At 43.6% G+C, this 16,699-nt stretch overlaps 1 protein-coding gene across 1 annotated transcript in view; it reads left to right on the forward strand.

The window, feature by feature from the left end:
- The window catches only part of Alg7 (Alg7 dolichyl-phosphate N-acetylglucosaminephosphotransferase), a 34,188-nt gene that overhangs the window by 11,585 nt on the left and 5,904 nt on the right, over nt 1-16,699 (forward strand). The window contains exon 5 of the mRNA XM_050179016.3: nt 3,950-4,034. Coding sequence (XP_050034973.1) covers nt 3,950-4,034 — 85 coding nt within the window. The remainder of the gene's footprint in view (nt 1-3,949; nt 4,035-16,699) is intronic.

The following is a 16,699-nucleotide window of genomic DNA, read 5'->3' on the forward strand; positions in this document are numbered from 1 at the left end:
AATTTTTGTAACTCTCTGTAAACAGAGCCAAAAAAGCAAGCTTTAAAGGATTTTTTGTCTTTTTCAGAAAGAGGCAGTACCTGAAACACATTTCTTGTGTCATCTGTCTTCATTCCATGAAGTTGTCCTTAAAGAGGGGTAGAAAAGGCTTAGTCAGGCAAATATTTGATAGATTTTTAATGCATAGCATAGCAGAGCGCACCTGGACAACTTGTAGCCGTCACTCGCTCCATAGATGACCAAAATAAAGGCAACCAAAATTTTGATGCCTTATAGTGCGCCATACCTTGTGGTCTTGAGGGTATAATAAATGAATGAATGAATTCGATAATTTGGGATCCCCCTGCTCACTACATGTTATTCAGCCACTGACAGGAGCAATAAGAGCTATGTTTTTGTTCTGATACATCGCCAACACCTCCCCGAAACCAAAACTAGTGAAGCCTAGTCGATCCAGTAGCCATTGGCCACGCTCGAACCATGGGACAAACTAGCTGCTGCATTCACTACTTTATGCTTAGCAAATCTAACCATGTTCAAAAGGCGTATGACATCATGCTGCACCTCTATGCATCTTTCTCAGTAAATAGAACTCCTATTAAATGGAACATTTTTCTCCACTCCTTTGAGGTTTTTTTTTAACGAGGTTCTACTGTATAGAACTTACATTGGAGTTGCTGGTGTTGCAGAGTCTTGCAGCATTCATGGGTGTCGGCTATCTTTATTGAACCTACTGCTTGCGCTGCTAAGCACAAGGTCACGGGTTTTATTCTTGGCCACGGTGGCTGCATCTTGATGAGGGCAGAATGCAAAAAATGATCTTGTATCGTGGTCATGGAGCAAGAAACATTTAGGAGTAGAAACTCCGCTGTTTGCGGCGACCAGAAAAGGTCACAAGCCCGTGGAGCCATTATCATGCTGGCGGCCTGGAAAGAAATGACTGCCGTTTGTGGCGGTTGCCAGGGCAACTGGTCGAGCGTGTTGCTCCTGTTCGGCCGCGCGCGCCTGACTTCAATTGAGGACATGGAGGTAGTGGCCGGAGAGCGCACCGGAGCCGCCTTTCGGGCGCTTCATTTTTTTTTCGCTGCGGCTTCTACGACGTGCCGCATGGCACCGCCACTGCATACGGCCCCGTCGGCGCATACAATTGTGACGTTATCTGGTCGCCCGCGCTCGCTCGCGCTGACAGGAGTTTCACCTCCTAAATGTCTTCCTCCGTGACCGTGGTTAAGACGTAGAATAGAAAATATCAGGTGGTCAAAGTTAATCCAGAGCGCTCAGTGACAGCATCCCTTGCAACGTGCTCTGCAGTTTTGAACGTTAAAACACTAAAATTTTATTTATGTTTAAATTAGGTATTATGTACTGAGGGGTGGTTACGAGTTCTACCATTAAGACACACAGCATTGTTGCACAATTCCTTCTTTTTTACTGTCTAGTAGAGGCAGACACCATGTGATGGGCAATACCATGTGATTTCAGAAACGTAGCAGTTGGATGTGGAAGCTTTGTAACTGGTGAGCATTCTGAAGACATTCAGATGTCACCTGCTTCACCTAGAATGAAAGTATAAGCCACAAACATATTTGTAATCACGGTCACGAACTGCCGCTAGCTGTTAAAAATTTGACACTCTTTCTGTTAATTTCTATTTATGTGGCTATTGTTAGCTACAACAAGAAAAATAACAAAGAATACACTTGGTCAAAATGTACTCAACCACTGCATTGAGATGACGGACAATTTAGTGCATAAGATAGAGGCCTGTTTTAGAAATCCATCTCGTGGCCCCTCAAAGCCAGCTTACCTAACCTTGTGTGGTGATATTAAATGCTGCCTCCTTTTGAAAGCATGTACTCTTTAACAAGTTCACTGTAGCATGGGTCACTGGTAGGACACACTGGTTATTCTTCGTATGCAGTTGTGTGGGGCTTTCCTGCAGTGTGCTAGAAACATTTTTGCTGGAAATTAATGAAGAGGAAAAATTGTTGTTGCTTATGATTTCAAGCTTCTTGTTACTATCTCTCTGGTGCTTGAGGAAGTTTCAGAAGTGCATGACCCACCGGTGCGTTATAAAGCACCAGAGAAATATGACGAGTGATGTACAGGTGGGTTTTCACACACAGGAATGGGGACTTCAGAACATGCTGCCACAGTCAACAAGCTAAAGCAGTGTTCTTTTTTTCTTTTTTTGCCCTGTGCAATGTTGCCATGCCACAATGTTCAATGCATGTCATAGTGACCTCATGCTCTACACACTAGATTTGTTCATTAAGAGTGTCTCAACCTGTATATAGGCGATCATAGGATAAGTGCTGCTTGTTTATTGTTCATGCAATTCATTGCAATTTTGTTTGTTTACTTTTAGTCTGGCACGAACATTTGTCTACACGTCCCTTTCATCACATGGCCAGTTTTTTTGTCAGACCAGAGGTTGCAACCATTACTATAATACTCCTGAGTTGTGACCACACACAGAGTTTTGCACATGGAGGAAGGAAAAACCTTAGAAGAGAGCATTGCACCAGGCTGTGAGCCTTAACGAGACAACCTCCTCTGACACCACCTTTCCTTCTTTTTCTCTCCCTTTTGTGCCCATTAATGCATTGACTCTATGAAAGTAGGCCCACTGCGTACATCACTTACTAGTCCTTGTAGCCCTGACAATAGCAGTTTTCAGCCTTTATCTGTGTTCCATCATTTCAATCCCCACGTTACCATTACGTGGTCGAGCCACTCACTGTCACCATGAGGTCATACCAGGCCCATTTGCTGCCCTCATGTGACCTGTAATCCCGTTCCCTGCCACTTTCTTACATTGTCATGTCGCCAAGCTTAGCCCTTTGACTGCGGAATTTTTTTTTTTTTTCACATGCTAGTTCAGTGGACAGAAACTGTCTCTTCGTCTTCACTTTCTTCCAACGCAGAATTAATCAGCAGTTTACAAATCCCTTTGTCTGTCACAGTGCAGACAGTTCTGCCACACTGGTTTGTCATGGCTGTCCTGCTGAGACAGGATGACAGAGCACTGAGATATTTGCTCAACCTGCTATTAGAAATTTAACTTAGAACATTTAGGTGTTTTTACGATCTCTCTATAGATGGTAAAACTGGTATGCAATGTTCATTTTTGCATGAGTTGCTTCTTGAGAGGGAGGGAATGCACTGAAAAGACAAAGGAAGCATACTCGTTAGTTGCAGTCTTAAACCATACATGTTCAGCAGCTCTCCCAGTCTGACTAGTCGGCACTGAGGAGGTCATATGTTATGAGCCACTTGTCTTGTGTGGATGAAAATAACGACAATCTACAGGACATTGTGTGTATTTCTCTTCAGCCATCTTGCTTACCTAAATCTGTAAACAGCTTGCACGTCGGTATTCTCTGACTTGTAAAGCAAACCCTCTCGGACTTGGCTGACCTTGGCTTCGGCTGCTGTCTTGCCAAATAGCCCACAAACAGAAAGTAAAAGAATTACCTGTCCATTGGTGGTATTGATCTTCGGTCTCCCAGCACAACAACCTGATGCTCAAACCATTATGCCTTAATTGCACGTGTACTCCTTTCGTGTCAGTGCAAATAGCTCTCCGAAACATTGGCACATGCATTACGTCATGCAGAATGTGAGTGAGAGCATGTGCACGCAAGAGCACTCGCATGAGCACAAGAAAACCACCTCACGAAAGCTTCACTTCACGTAGATTCTAACATGTGCATTGGATATGTATAATGTATGCATAGTATGCGCAGTAGTTTTTGTGACTAAGCTTCATAATGGTCTTGTGATGCTCCCTCATAGTCTTTTTTCTTCCTGCATGGTTTTACACTGAAGTTACCTAATTCATTGCCATTTAGGCAGTTTTTCTGCAGTGTTTTGCATGCATTGTGTTTGCATGCATTGTGTACAGTATCTCTCATGGATTTTTACTTCCGATCTCTCTGGTTTCCAGGTGACTGCTGGAAAAGCCACCTTTTTTCACTCTACCTGATGCCTCCATTTCTCTTCACAACCTTGGGTCTCCTGAAGTACAATTGGTGAGTGCTAAGCTCTGTTGCTTTTGACAGAACATTTGTGCAGTGATCTCAGTGTAACGTAACTCGCACTAATCAAAGTAAAATGATGCCGAAGGAGTATTGCAAAGGATGCTAGCTACTATTTCACATTCTGATTCATTTCTCAAAAGCTTAGTGCACCATGAATACCGGAATGTGGGGAAAAAACATACTAGTGGGGAGACAGCGAGATTGGATAGACAGTCTCCAGTTTATTGAGGGCTTCTGGGGCAGGGCATGGCATCTGAGGAGGAATGGAGAAGGTGCTGCCTGTGTTGCAGTCACACCTCACCGAAGCTGGCTTCATTTTTCTTCCTGCGTACCTCACCTGCTCCATGAGTTGGTGGCAGTGGGACTGTCGCATAACTCCTCCACCCAGGACGAACTTGGGAGCAAGAGAAATGAAAATGCATGAGCAGAGGGAAGCATAGCTACCATGATATTGTACCAATTTAGCTGTGATGTGATGCTACGGAGGTTGAATCCAGCCTTCAGCTTGAGTAGCCAGATAGTTTGGCTTCCTGGCCAAAACTCTGGGAACGGTGGTGGCCCAAGGATGCAGTGCACCAAGGTGCCTTCATGCGTGCTTTTGACATCCAGGTCACTAATATGGTCTTGGGAAGGCATGCAATGCTCATTTGTGGGGCTGTTGGTGCCTACGTTGAGTAGTGGGTATAGTCGGCTGGCTTGAGGTGTGGCTGTATCGTCAGATGACAGGTGCGAGGACACCACCGTGTCGTTTCAGTTGTGGCTTGGGAGCGTGCAACTTGGGACACATTGCCAGGCCAGTTGAGTGCAGGGGTATGGTGCTGGGCAGGTACAGTGGGCTCGTCGCCAGAGTCTCGCTTGCAGTGGACGTGTTGCAGCGTGTTTTGGTATCTGTGCCAGTGTGGTTTGGTAGTTCGCCAGGCAGTGTGTCCTGTCCACTGAGGGCTTGGAAAGGCACTCATTGAGAATCACAGGAGGAGTTCTCAGCCATTCAGGTGGAACTGACGTCATATGTGCATGTATTGAATCACTGTCATTGGCAGGAGCAGGAGAGTGCGCTTGCAAAGCTGCATTCAGATTGCCCGGTTGAATGGCCAGCATGCCTTGTACCGTATTTATTCGAATCTAGGCGGACAGTTTTTTTCAAATAATCACATTTCAAACTCTAGGGTCGGCTTATATTCGAGGATTTTAAAAAATGCGCCAGTTTTTTATTGAAACTGCTAAATATGGTGCATAGCTAGTGCCATCTAGAAAAGTCAGTATCACAGCCACTACTAGCCGTGCCAGTAGCCAACCGTACACAAGTGAGGTCGCCATTTTGACCTGTGTCGTGTCGGCCGTATCAGTGTGCGGCGTGGTGTTATCACAATGGCACTAAGCAGGAGATGCCACTACAGTGCCGCTTTCAAGCGAAAAGTTGTGATAGCCGCAGAGGCATCATCGAACCTTAAAGCCGGGCGGGACTTCAGCATCGACGAGAAAAACGTCCGTCGTTGGAGGGGACAACGACAGCAGCTTTTTATGTGCACTGCAATGAAGATGGCATTTAGCGGACCAAAGAACTGTCTCCACGAAGTGGAGACAGTTTTGGCCAACTTTGTTCAGACGCAGAGAGCGGCTGCTCTTCCAGTAACAACAGAAGTGCTCCAAGCAAAAGCCAGGGAACTTTCGAGGGAGCGAGGCCTAACGCCAAAGGATTTCAAATCCAGCCGGGGCTGGCTTCATAATTTCATGAAGCGCTTTGGCTTCAGCCTCCGACGTCGCACTTCAGTCACCCAGAAGCTGCCAAGCGATTTCAAAGAAAGGCTGATAGCTTTTCAGTGCTACATGCTGCGAAAGAGAGAAGTGGCAGGCTACAACCTTGGGCAAATCGGCAACGCCGACCAGACGGCTGTGTATTTTGATATGCCGGTGGCGTACACCGTGAATGAAAAGGGTGCCAAGGTGGTGAAGGTGTGCTCTGCGGGCTACGAGAAGCAGTGCGCAACTGCGATGGTGTGCTGCACAGCTGATGGACATAAACTCCCTCCTTATATGATATTTAAAGGGAAGACACTGCCTGCTCGAGTAACTTTCCCAAGAAATGTCATTGTGCATGCAAATGATAACGGGTGGATGACGGGTGCCATGGTGGAAGAGTGGGTTAAGATTGTGTGGCGACGGCGTCCAGGAGCCCTTTTGACAAAGAACTCGCTCCTTGTCGTCGACTCTTACTGTGGGCACTTGACTAAACTATAACTATAACTAAAGTTGTTATAAAATTTCTTGGTTCATATGCAATATCAATGTTTACTCACATGACATAGTACAACAAGTACATGAGGAAAACGGAAGCATACTATTGAACTATTGAAATTGGAACCTAATGAGCACAGGCCTTGTCATCCTTGCTCAAAATTTAATGACTCAAAAGTGATGCTTTTCACATTTGACACAGCCCTACATCGTAGTGCAAGCCCTTGAGTTTTCATAACAAATTGTTATATCAGATTGTCTATTTTATTTAAAACTGACTTGTTCTGTCCAATCAGCTTGATTACTTATTGGCACTCCCTCGTGCCGATAAGTGCTAACTGAAACATAAATGCATTTTGTCATAGATTTTGAGTTGTTTCTTGAAATTGTTGCCAAGCACACTATTTATACTATTTAATATCACCTAATTACTGCTCCACTTCAGTTCTGTAGTTGGGACATGCGCTACAGCATGATTAATAACAAGCTTATTTGTGAAATTTTATTAATTTCCGTACTTAATAAATTCTAATGTGCACTTCTTTCTTTTTCCAGAGCAGTGTACTAAAAAATAATATGCGTGTTGGATTTGAGTACAAATTAAAGCTACATATTTACTAAAAATGTTTGTTATCCAATCAAATCCACATGACACGGAAGCTGTAGAAATTGTGCTTTGTGCCTATTCCATAAGTTCGTCAGGCTGGTATGGTCTGCAGTGCAAGAAATGCGGTGTTTCAGATGCCATAGATGGCACTGAATATGGGATACTGTGAGCCGTTGATATTGATAAGGCCTCTGAAAGCCACAATGAGGGATGCGCGCTCCACTGTAGCCCTCTGAACAGTTGAACATTACTGTTTTTCATTCCATGAAAAACTGGTGGGTGGGCAATGAAAACCATTGTGTTTATCATTTCTGGCCATGAAATTGAGGTGCCTTTTTAAATGGAGCATGCAATAAAATAGGGTAAATACAGTACGTAATATTATTCTGTAATTTACCTTTCACAGTGGTTATTCACAGGCTGGAATGCCAGGCTGCATTCCATAAATACTCCTATGAATTGGAAACTTATTAAACTTTGTAGATTTTACAATACATAAGCATGTTTGCTGTTAAACATAGTTTTGAATGTGTTTGACTGAAATAAGCGATGAAAAATAGTGTGCACACACCGTCCTGATGGAAATAAAATGAAGGAAGTTATACACAGGCTGATAGGTCCGACATATTCAAGGAACATGAAAAAGAGATATGATGTTTCACATCTGGCCAGTCTACCACGGTGCCTGCAGTGAGACAATTATGCCTTATTAGCCTGGTCTCATGGGCAGCTTTGAACAGCTATCGTGTTGATGGCTTTTGAAATTGTCACACTTTATCGACTCGAAGGAGTTGTATTTCTGCTATACAGCAAACTCGACAGCCTGCCATTCCAAACACAATGGCAGCAACAGAGGTGCACAAAGAAGTGCAATGAGCGGAGGCGGCAGAATAATTAGAGGCGGTAAAAGAATGTGTTCGCTGCGGTGTACATAGAACAAAAGAAGGAAATCCACAAAGAAGAATTCTATGATAATTCAACAGGTAGCCACCTAATAGCCGAGACACACTGGGGAGCCCTGCATACTCAACTTTGGGCAGCCCATTATATGGCAGGTGTCTTGATGCAGTGCCCACTCTGCAGCACAGCAGAAGAAGAGTCCATAGTGCACATCATCACGGTATGTCTGGGTATCCACCTGCTCACCAAGACCATGACCTTGCCAATGGCACTATGATTGGCACTAAGTCGGCGGCATAGTCAACACTACAATGCACCGCCTTGATGACTGGTGGAAACATGGAGCACTATGATGCATCTGGGACTGGAAGCAAAAGGGAAGAGCAGAAATGTTGATCTAAAAGAGCAGAAATGTTTCTCTATCTCCTTGTTTTCTAACACGTTAGGAAGAATAGCAATTCTATAATTTTTTTTTGAGTGATGGCTGTACCATGGTCTAGATTCTTTGGCGCCCCGTTATGAAGGGCACAGCTGCCAGCATCATCAGCAGCAGCAGTGCTGTCATGGCATGGGACTGGCGCTTCTTGTTGCTCCAAGAAAAAAGAATTATCTTTACAGAGTAAACAGTTCCTTCTGTCCTTTGTTGAATGCATTGCTTACCGTTTGCCACAGTCAATACGCCATTGAGGAGGGTGCCTGCATCCGCTGCTCAAAGGCCTTTGAGATTTGCAACTCCATGCAACTCCATTGACTCAATAGACTTTTGACTCAATGGCCATTGTACCAGTTTGGCAGTGCCTACCTCGCTGTTCAGTCGACAGACTATCATTTTGAAGACTTCGGAATGCCCGTGCAGCACAAGTTGCAGGAAAAGTTAGAACAAGAAAGCGCATAGTACCGCATGCACATTGGCATAGGGCCTTACCACTAGTCTTCCTGCTGTCTCAAACAAATGGTGTGACAACACCTTGCCAACTGGATTACCTACACATCCTACACCATCCATGTGGTAGGCACCTATACTCCATTTCATATTTGGCAGGCAAAGCTGTGGAAGCTACGCAAGTAGCTTGGTCACAACCCGCCGTGGTTGCTCAGTGGCTATGGTGTTGGGCTGCTGAGCACGAGGTCGCGGGATCGAATTCCGGCCACGGCAGCCGCATTTCGATGGGGGTGAAATGCGAAAACGCCCGTGTACTTAGATTTGGGTGCACGCTAAAGAACCCCAGGTGGTCGAAATTTCCGGAGTCCTCCACTACAGCGTGCATCATAATCAGAAAGTGGTTTTGGCATGTAAAACCCCATAATTTAATTTTTTAGCTTGGTCACACAAGTCTTGCTCCGTGCACTTCATAGTGCAGTTGTTTGTGCTTTGCAATGCTTTCTATGGAATAATTACAATATGTACTCAAATGTAGGCCAATACTTTTTTTAACATAATTATAAAGGGTCGATTCAGATGTTAAAGATGTGATTTGAGCACCACCACCAAGCACTTAAAGGGACACTAAAGGCAAATATTAAGTCAAATTGAAAAGATAGAGTAATGCTTGAGAATCTCTAAGGTGTCAGTATTATCACGGGCAGAGCCTTGATAACAGAGAAACTGAGGTAAATGCAGGACATGATTAGAGAATCCCCCAGGACATTCAAGTACTTGCCCGATGATGAAAGCACTCCTTAGTTAAATTCTGTCATTAGTACTCAACCACGTGTTGCACAAAACATCCTTGTATTGTTATATAAGATGAAATAAAACACTGCTTGTCCAATTCTATTTCATTTTTAGAAAGAAGAACTCATTGAAATGAACCTTGACAACGACGCCGGCGGTCGAAAGGTTTCGTTTTCGCTCGGCTCTGCGCTGCCCACACTTTCACATTTCACTAGTTATCATGTAGTGCTGCGCTGGTTTTGCTGACTCGCGAACCTCGCACAAACTGCAATTAGCAGAGAATTCAACTTCCATGTGATGTCGCGGGATGCCTGAGTGGTCTATGCCACTTGACCAAAAAGCAGCTGCAGTGGCGAACCCGCCGCTCTGTCTTGGCGCAATACTGCGGTCTGCCGGCTGCCGTTTTACTCACTGACAGCAGCAAAGGGTGATGATTGTGTATGCAATGTCACCACTCCCCCAGTTCAGTGGCGGGAGATTTGAATTTCGAAAAAGGTATTCGGACCCTTCAGGTGCAATTTTCTCGTAAACTAAGTCTTTTCTTGGCACGAAACAAGCATTGCAATGTTTCAGGAATGGTATTTAAACAGTCCATATTGACTTAGTATTTGCCTTTAGTGTCCCTTTAACAACATGGCATGGCCACGATATTCCAAGCACTATATTACAGAAAAGCCTCTGAAATCTGGGGTGCGATCGGAGATGGTTGTTCGGCGCGTTCGTTCGGTTACCGGCGCGCGTGATTGGTCTACTCCGCGCCGACGTCGCCAGCCGCGGGGCGCGGCCACGTTTTTGGTGACGTCAAAATGACGACATGCTCCTGTCAATCATCCTCCCACCGAGCATTTCGTCTGCTAGGCGCCGAACCCGACGGGAGCTGGGAAGTTCGGAGCGATCATACGGCTTCGCATGGCGCGTCTGGTGGATTGGATTGGATCCAACAGGCGGCCTTTTCGGCTGCGGAATAGCACGTTTGAATCCAATCCATAGTTTAATTCGAGAAAATGGCGCTTCCGTTGGGAACTTAGGTTGTTGTGCTGGCGTTTCTAGAGGAAGGAGGAGAGCGGGTGGCGGTGCGAAACCCGTTTGAAGAAATGGCAGAAAGTGAATTCCGGCGTCGTTTTTGTTTCTGGAAACAAATAATTCGTTGGTTGTACAGAGAAATCGACAACATCATTGGTGCCAGCGAGCCACTGGAATGTTGTCGCTGCCCCTTGAAAAGTGCGCCACTCTTCCCGTCGTTTTCTTTTTCTTTTTTCTTCTCGCTGTGCGCGACACCACCTAGGGACGACGCAAAGAACCTAATAGTTATAAATTGCAGTAGTCACACGTACTACTATTTGAAAACGTGTTTGGGCTTGAGAAGAAAAAATACATTTTTTTAGATAAAGATTTAATTCATTTGAAAGACGAGAAACATTTAGTTTTGTAGTATACTGTTTGCAAGCAGACGACAAACGACGGAAGTAAACTTCCGGGGAGGTCACCGCTTCCTGATTGGCTGCTCTCTCCGCCCCGCTGTCACAAATTTTGCATACTGCAACTTTGTGACGTTGCAGCAACTGAACAGAACACGTATCGAACAAAATATCTCCGATCGCGCCCCTGGTGGCGTGCCGCCCAATTTTGGAGGCCATGATTGTGGCTGATGGATTCGTGTAAGCCACTTTGTTTGAACATAGCGTCTTGTCTTTCAAGCGGCCATGCTTGCATGCATTGTACTGTTTACCCTTGTAAAACACTTGTGTTAATAATGCCACTACATCATGGCTCTTAAACAAAGCGTTGTTCAGCTAAAAGAAAGAATGTAAAGACTCCAAGCATGTACAGCACATGTTCCATTCTGATTAAAAGAATTTGCATTTATAGCCGAAACAATGGGATGACGATGACAAGGGAACATTTCACATGCTTGCACTGAGCGTTGCAAACCCATACAAAATGCATGTTCTTTTCAAAGTACAATGCTTTCTTCATTCAACGTACATTTGAGGAAAGTTTTCTTTTTTTTTTTTTTTTTTTCTGACCATCTGAATTTCGGGGTTCGGCCTAGATTTGAGTAAATACTGTACTTCATACATTACTTCAAATTATGTAATATATTTGGGCACCTTTCTGCTTCTAGTGCGTGAATAGTGTGTGCTTCTAGTTCCAAGCACAAGTGGTGCCTTGTGGCCACTTGTCGCCGAAACATGTCAGGGCTCTTTGGTGACAATGGGTCTTGTTCTGCGGTGCTTTCCATGTAATAAATGGGTTTTCTTAATGTGAGAGCGTTAAGGACCTCGTGTTGCAGAAAATCTGGCATCGGCGTTGGTGTCCGGCATCCAGCATCAGACGTTTTGGCTCAAAGATTTTTGAACCATCCATACCCAGGACCTCCATGTGGTGCAAGGAAGCTACTGAACTAATTGAATTTCTCAAGCTAAAATATGTAGAAAAATTGTTAAGTACGACCTACAACCTACAGACATGATAGCATCAGATTGTAATTTGAATATACGAGAAAACATAATTCTGTTACGCGAAAACTCAAACCCCTTTTCTCACGTTTCTACCATGCATAGACCGGGCACGGCGAGCGCCATTTGCATGCGCCAGCGCACGAATACCTCGCAGTCCACAAAGCAGCGCACCCATTTCCTTGAAACACTTCCAGATGGTACTTGTCTCCGCCCATCACGACCCACGTAAAAGGCCGCATTTCTTCCAGAAAGCCTGCCTTCGTGCATAGCGTTTCCCAGTAAACATTACGGTTACATTCACTGCAGTTGTTTGGAGGCGTGAAAAGCAGTCAGGGATCTTTGAATGCTATCACGTTCCACACTTAAAGGCAGAACTTAGGCTTCCTCCAAATGTTTTGCTACAAATAAGTACGACACTTTATGTTACATCGAATAAATTATGCATGCCTATATTGTTTCTCTAGCTTATGTAGCATTGCCTGCTATGTATAAAACTGAGTATATACATGTGCCTACTGTTGAACTAGCATTTCCAGAAATACTTCAATCCAGCACTGCAGCTCTCAGCTGCAGAAGGCTTGCATAACATATGAAGCAGTTGTTCTTTTTGTGAAATCAATTGCAGTAACCTAACTAAAAAACTTGAATTTACATCTACCTGCAGGTTTGTAGCATAACTTATGCAAAGTATTTTGCTAAAGTAGCAGTTATGGGCAGGGAAATGGACTGATTGTGTTTGTTTATATGTTTGTTCGTGCTTTGGTTCAGACATGGCGTGGCAACTGAAATTATGCAGTTCTCATGTAATGTCGGAATCAGTACTATACGAAGCATTTTGAGGAAGCTAGTTATTTCAGCACTGGAATTGCTGCGCCACTTGTGCCATCTTGCGCACCAACCTGCGCCAAAACACTAATTTCGAACAAAGTTGCCAAATTTAGCAGGATGTGCATGTTCAGTGGCAACCACACAGCCATGCACATGCGTTGGCTAGTGCTTAGCCCTGCAATCCAAGCCTAAGCAATCCGTTTCAGTGTCGGCATCTTTGGAGTGTGGTTGGTGGCATCTTGGAGTTGGTGGCATAATTGTAACTAGGCCACAAGAAATGAAAGCCGTTTTGTGCTATACAATGCATTATGAAGGTTTTCTAAAAGTGTTACGCATTTGTGTATATGCGGACCAGCTGAAGATGATTTGAATTGGCGCTCGTTTTATGGGGCAGTCGTGAAGGAAAGACGCGCTAAATGAATGAGGTCATACAGTCTGCTCAGCGTGTAGCTTATCAGTATTGTTATACATTTTCACACTCAATTTTTCGCCTTATTCGTACATTTGCATCGATTAATGGGCGAACACTGTGCGTGTGACATTCTGAATCTATTTTGCATGTGAACCATGTCCGGTTACTGTGATGATAGTGTGGTACACTGACAAACAACCTGCTTACTTTCATGAAACTTCTTGGTCACAAATATTTAATGGCAACTGCAATTGTCAATCAAATTTACACTTGGGCTACAATAAATTCTGCCCGGCCACACCACACAAGATCGGGTTCTTGCCACCGCAGAACGCAAGCCAAGGATGTAAAGTTTCATATTTAGTCAACCTTATCGGCCAAATTGTGGTCATAATTAAAAGTTTGGCGAAAGCACAAACCTCTGAAATTGTGTTTGCGACAACGATGTTCACAACTTGACTTGTGCAGATAGAGTCCAAAAATTTAAACGAACTATCGTTCAGTGCACGAAGCATCGGTTGCTGTTTACACTGGCTTTATGGCACCTGTGGCAGAACCGCGAGTAAGCCCAAATATCAAGCTTATTCAAAATATTGGTTAACGACACAGATCAGAAAGCTAGTGAACATTTTTATGCCTTTGGTGTTTTAAAATACATCTTAGAGCTTTTTCTTGGCAAGCGATGTGAAATATTGGCAAATGTACAATGACTGGCACCTCATTTTACATTTATTCTGGAATATTGTGCTATCTTAACTGAAGGTTGCCAAGGATTAAAAATTACCTGAGGGTGCCACGCGAACGGCGTTCATCGTACCTTGATGGGTGTGGTTTATGGTAGCCATTGTAAATATTTCTTGTTCATCGTGTGCAGATACGTTTAATTAGCTAAATTTATAATTTACCTAATCGATGAGATGTAAATGAAAAGGTTGTGGATTACTTTGAGAAATGACCGATAAGAGCATTTAAAACAACCTACACTTCATGAAGACTTTTTTAACAAGAAAAAAAGCAAATGGAGAGAAAGAAAGAAAGAACCTGCTTTGACCATGACAACGCTTCTATGCACTAAAGATTGCATAAATGTTTATGCAAAGCTCACTAAATAGGGGCACTGGGAACAAGCTGCTCGCCGCATCAGCATTTCTTGGGGCGCGTCTTCAATCCCTATCAAACGCCAAGTGGCATGAACAGTTCACTTTCCGTACTGTTACAAGACCGTGAACCAAATTTGCACGTTCGTAATATACACAATGCACTGATGACAACGTTTAGATCTGAGACCACTTATATTGCTGATGAGGGGACGTGTTGTCACATGGATTCTTTTTTTTTTTTAATTTCACTTTTTTTCCCCCTGGAAAACCGGCCCACACAAGACCTAAGTCGCTATATATGTTGTTATCGGTAATTTCACGACATATTCCACAACCTTTGCATTGACTCGTTATTGAATAAGTAAGGTAATAAATGTTAGTTCATTAAAATTAAATGTTAGTTTCTTGTTCACAATGAAAAAAAAAAACTCGACTAGCATTAACACAAGCCTATCAATATAAAGTAGGTGCTGTCCACAGAAAGCCTTCAGTTATTTTTTTTCTTGGCCACATTTAGTTGGCACATCCAGTACGTAATTTAATGGTGGTTTCTGAGAAATCTGTGTGGGTTTCCTTTATTACTTCATGCTACGGTGGATGACAATATTTCCCTGTCATAAATCTTGTTGACCTTGCGGGCTTCCGCAGAACTGATCTGCCGTGGCCGAATAGTCTTCTGCAAAGTCAAATTAGAAACACCTTTTCTTTTATGTCTGTATTTCACTTATGTTGACCTTGACGAAGCTGCTCCAAAATGGATAATTCATGCTCCAAACCTGCTCCAAAGCGCAAAACTTGCTGCTGTCAGAGCTGCCCCAAAACTTCCTTGGCCGCTTCCATCCCTGTTATTGTTTGTGATAGATGTCCTTGGGTGGACTTCCACAAAGTGTTGCCATATTGCGCAACATGTCTGTGTAAGGCAAGCAATTGTGTGTGTGTGTGACAACAATGCGAAAGTGACAACACGACAGTGACAATGATGGTGATGACTATGGCATGGCAACTGATTTATTGCACTCTGGAAAAGAAACGTTAAAACCTCGGCCGAGGTAATGTAACAATTTTGTGCCAATGCCATTCCTCTTCATGCTTCATCAGTGGTCAGAGCAGCACTCCGTTTCAGCTATCAGTGGGCTCAACTGGCCATGAGCAGTGGATGATAAGAGTGGCATAGAATCACGCAGAAGGAATTGTTACATTATACTGGTCCTGGCTTGATCTCGAGATCAGGTAGTGCACTGGGTGAACTGGGCTAATCGTTAAGGCTGTGCAAATGTTACATAGCATCCCAGAGAGCTAGCAGCTACAATGGAAGGATGCGGGGAACTGGCACTCTTTCTTTTGATAAGCAAATTGCTGCTCAAGTGGAAGATAAAGTGCACATGCAGCATCTATCTTTTTGTCTACTTTAATTTCCCCTTTACCTTTTTGCGACATTTCCATTGAACATAACAATTAATTGCCCCTATACTTTCTATGGCTTTATTGACTACTTCTTTCTCATTGACTCATGTCACAGAGGGGCTGCTAGTCTTTAAGCTTTGTGGGCTCAAAGTGTAGGCAGGAGGAAGGAGGGTGATGAATGCATGCCCAGTTGGGGGGCAATGGTGACTAGGACATCTGTGCAGTTTGCTCGTTGTTTGCCACATGCCACTAGTGTGCTCTTGGCTCTAGAATACGCTGAAAATAGTATTCTTGGACCACTATTGTTCAATTTTTATGTCAATGATATTACTTGCATAAACCAAAAACCAACATTCATCATATATGCATATGACACAACACTTTTATTTCGTCATACTGATTGCAGTTCGCTTCAACGTGACATAAATGAATGCCTGGAAAATTTGAGCGCATGGACTACATTGAACTCATTAGAGATAAATGCTTACAAAACCAAAGCCATTCTTTTCATTCCAAGACAATCGACCGCCGTACTAACAGGAAATCCTATTCTTAACAATTCTGCCGTGGAGGTGGTTGACTCTGTTAAAACACTTGGAGCATACTTTCATAAATATATGTCCTGGAATAGCCACATCAATTACATAATTACTCGGATATCAAAAGCTGTCGGCATATTGGCAAACTTACATTTCTTTCTATCATCTAGTATTAAATTGTCTATCTACTATGCACTGTTTGCTCTCACTTGAATCATTGCTTGCTTGTTTGGGGCAAAACAACTTTGATAAACATAAACCATCTGCATACGCTTCAAAAGAAAGCACTTCAACACAAAGTTGGTGAGCCTTTCCATGCCCATACTAAACCCTTTTTCGAGTGCTTTAACCTTATCTGCATTCCCAGTCCTTACGCATATACACTGGCAATAAAATACCAACAAAATGTTATCACCCCTGAGAAGATGCTAGATTCTATTGCTCATTTAACATTGAAGACACACATTTACCCTACACGTCATACAGATATTTGG

Source organism: Dermacentor andersoni, chromosome 5 (genome assembly GCF_023375885.2).
Source record: "Dermacentor andersoni chromosome 5, qqDerAnde1_hic_scaffold, whole genome shotgun sequence".
Classification (NCBI taxonomy): domain Eukaryota; kingdom Metazoa; phylum Arthropoda; class Arachnida; order Ixodida; family Ixodidae; genus Dermacentor; species Dermacentor andersoni.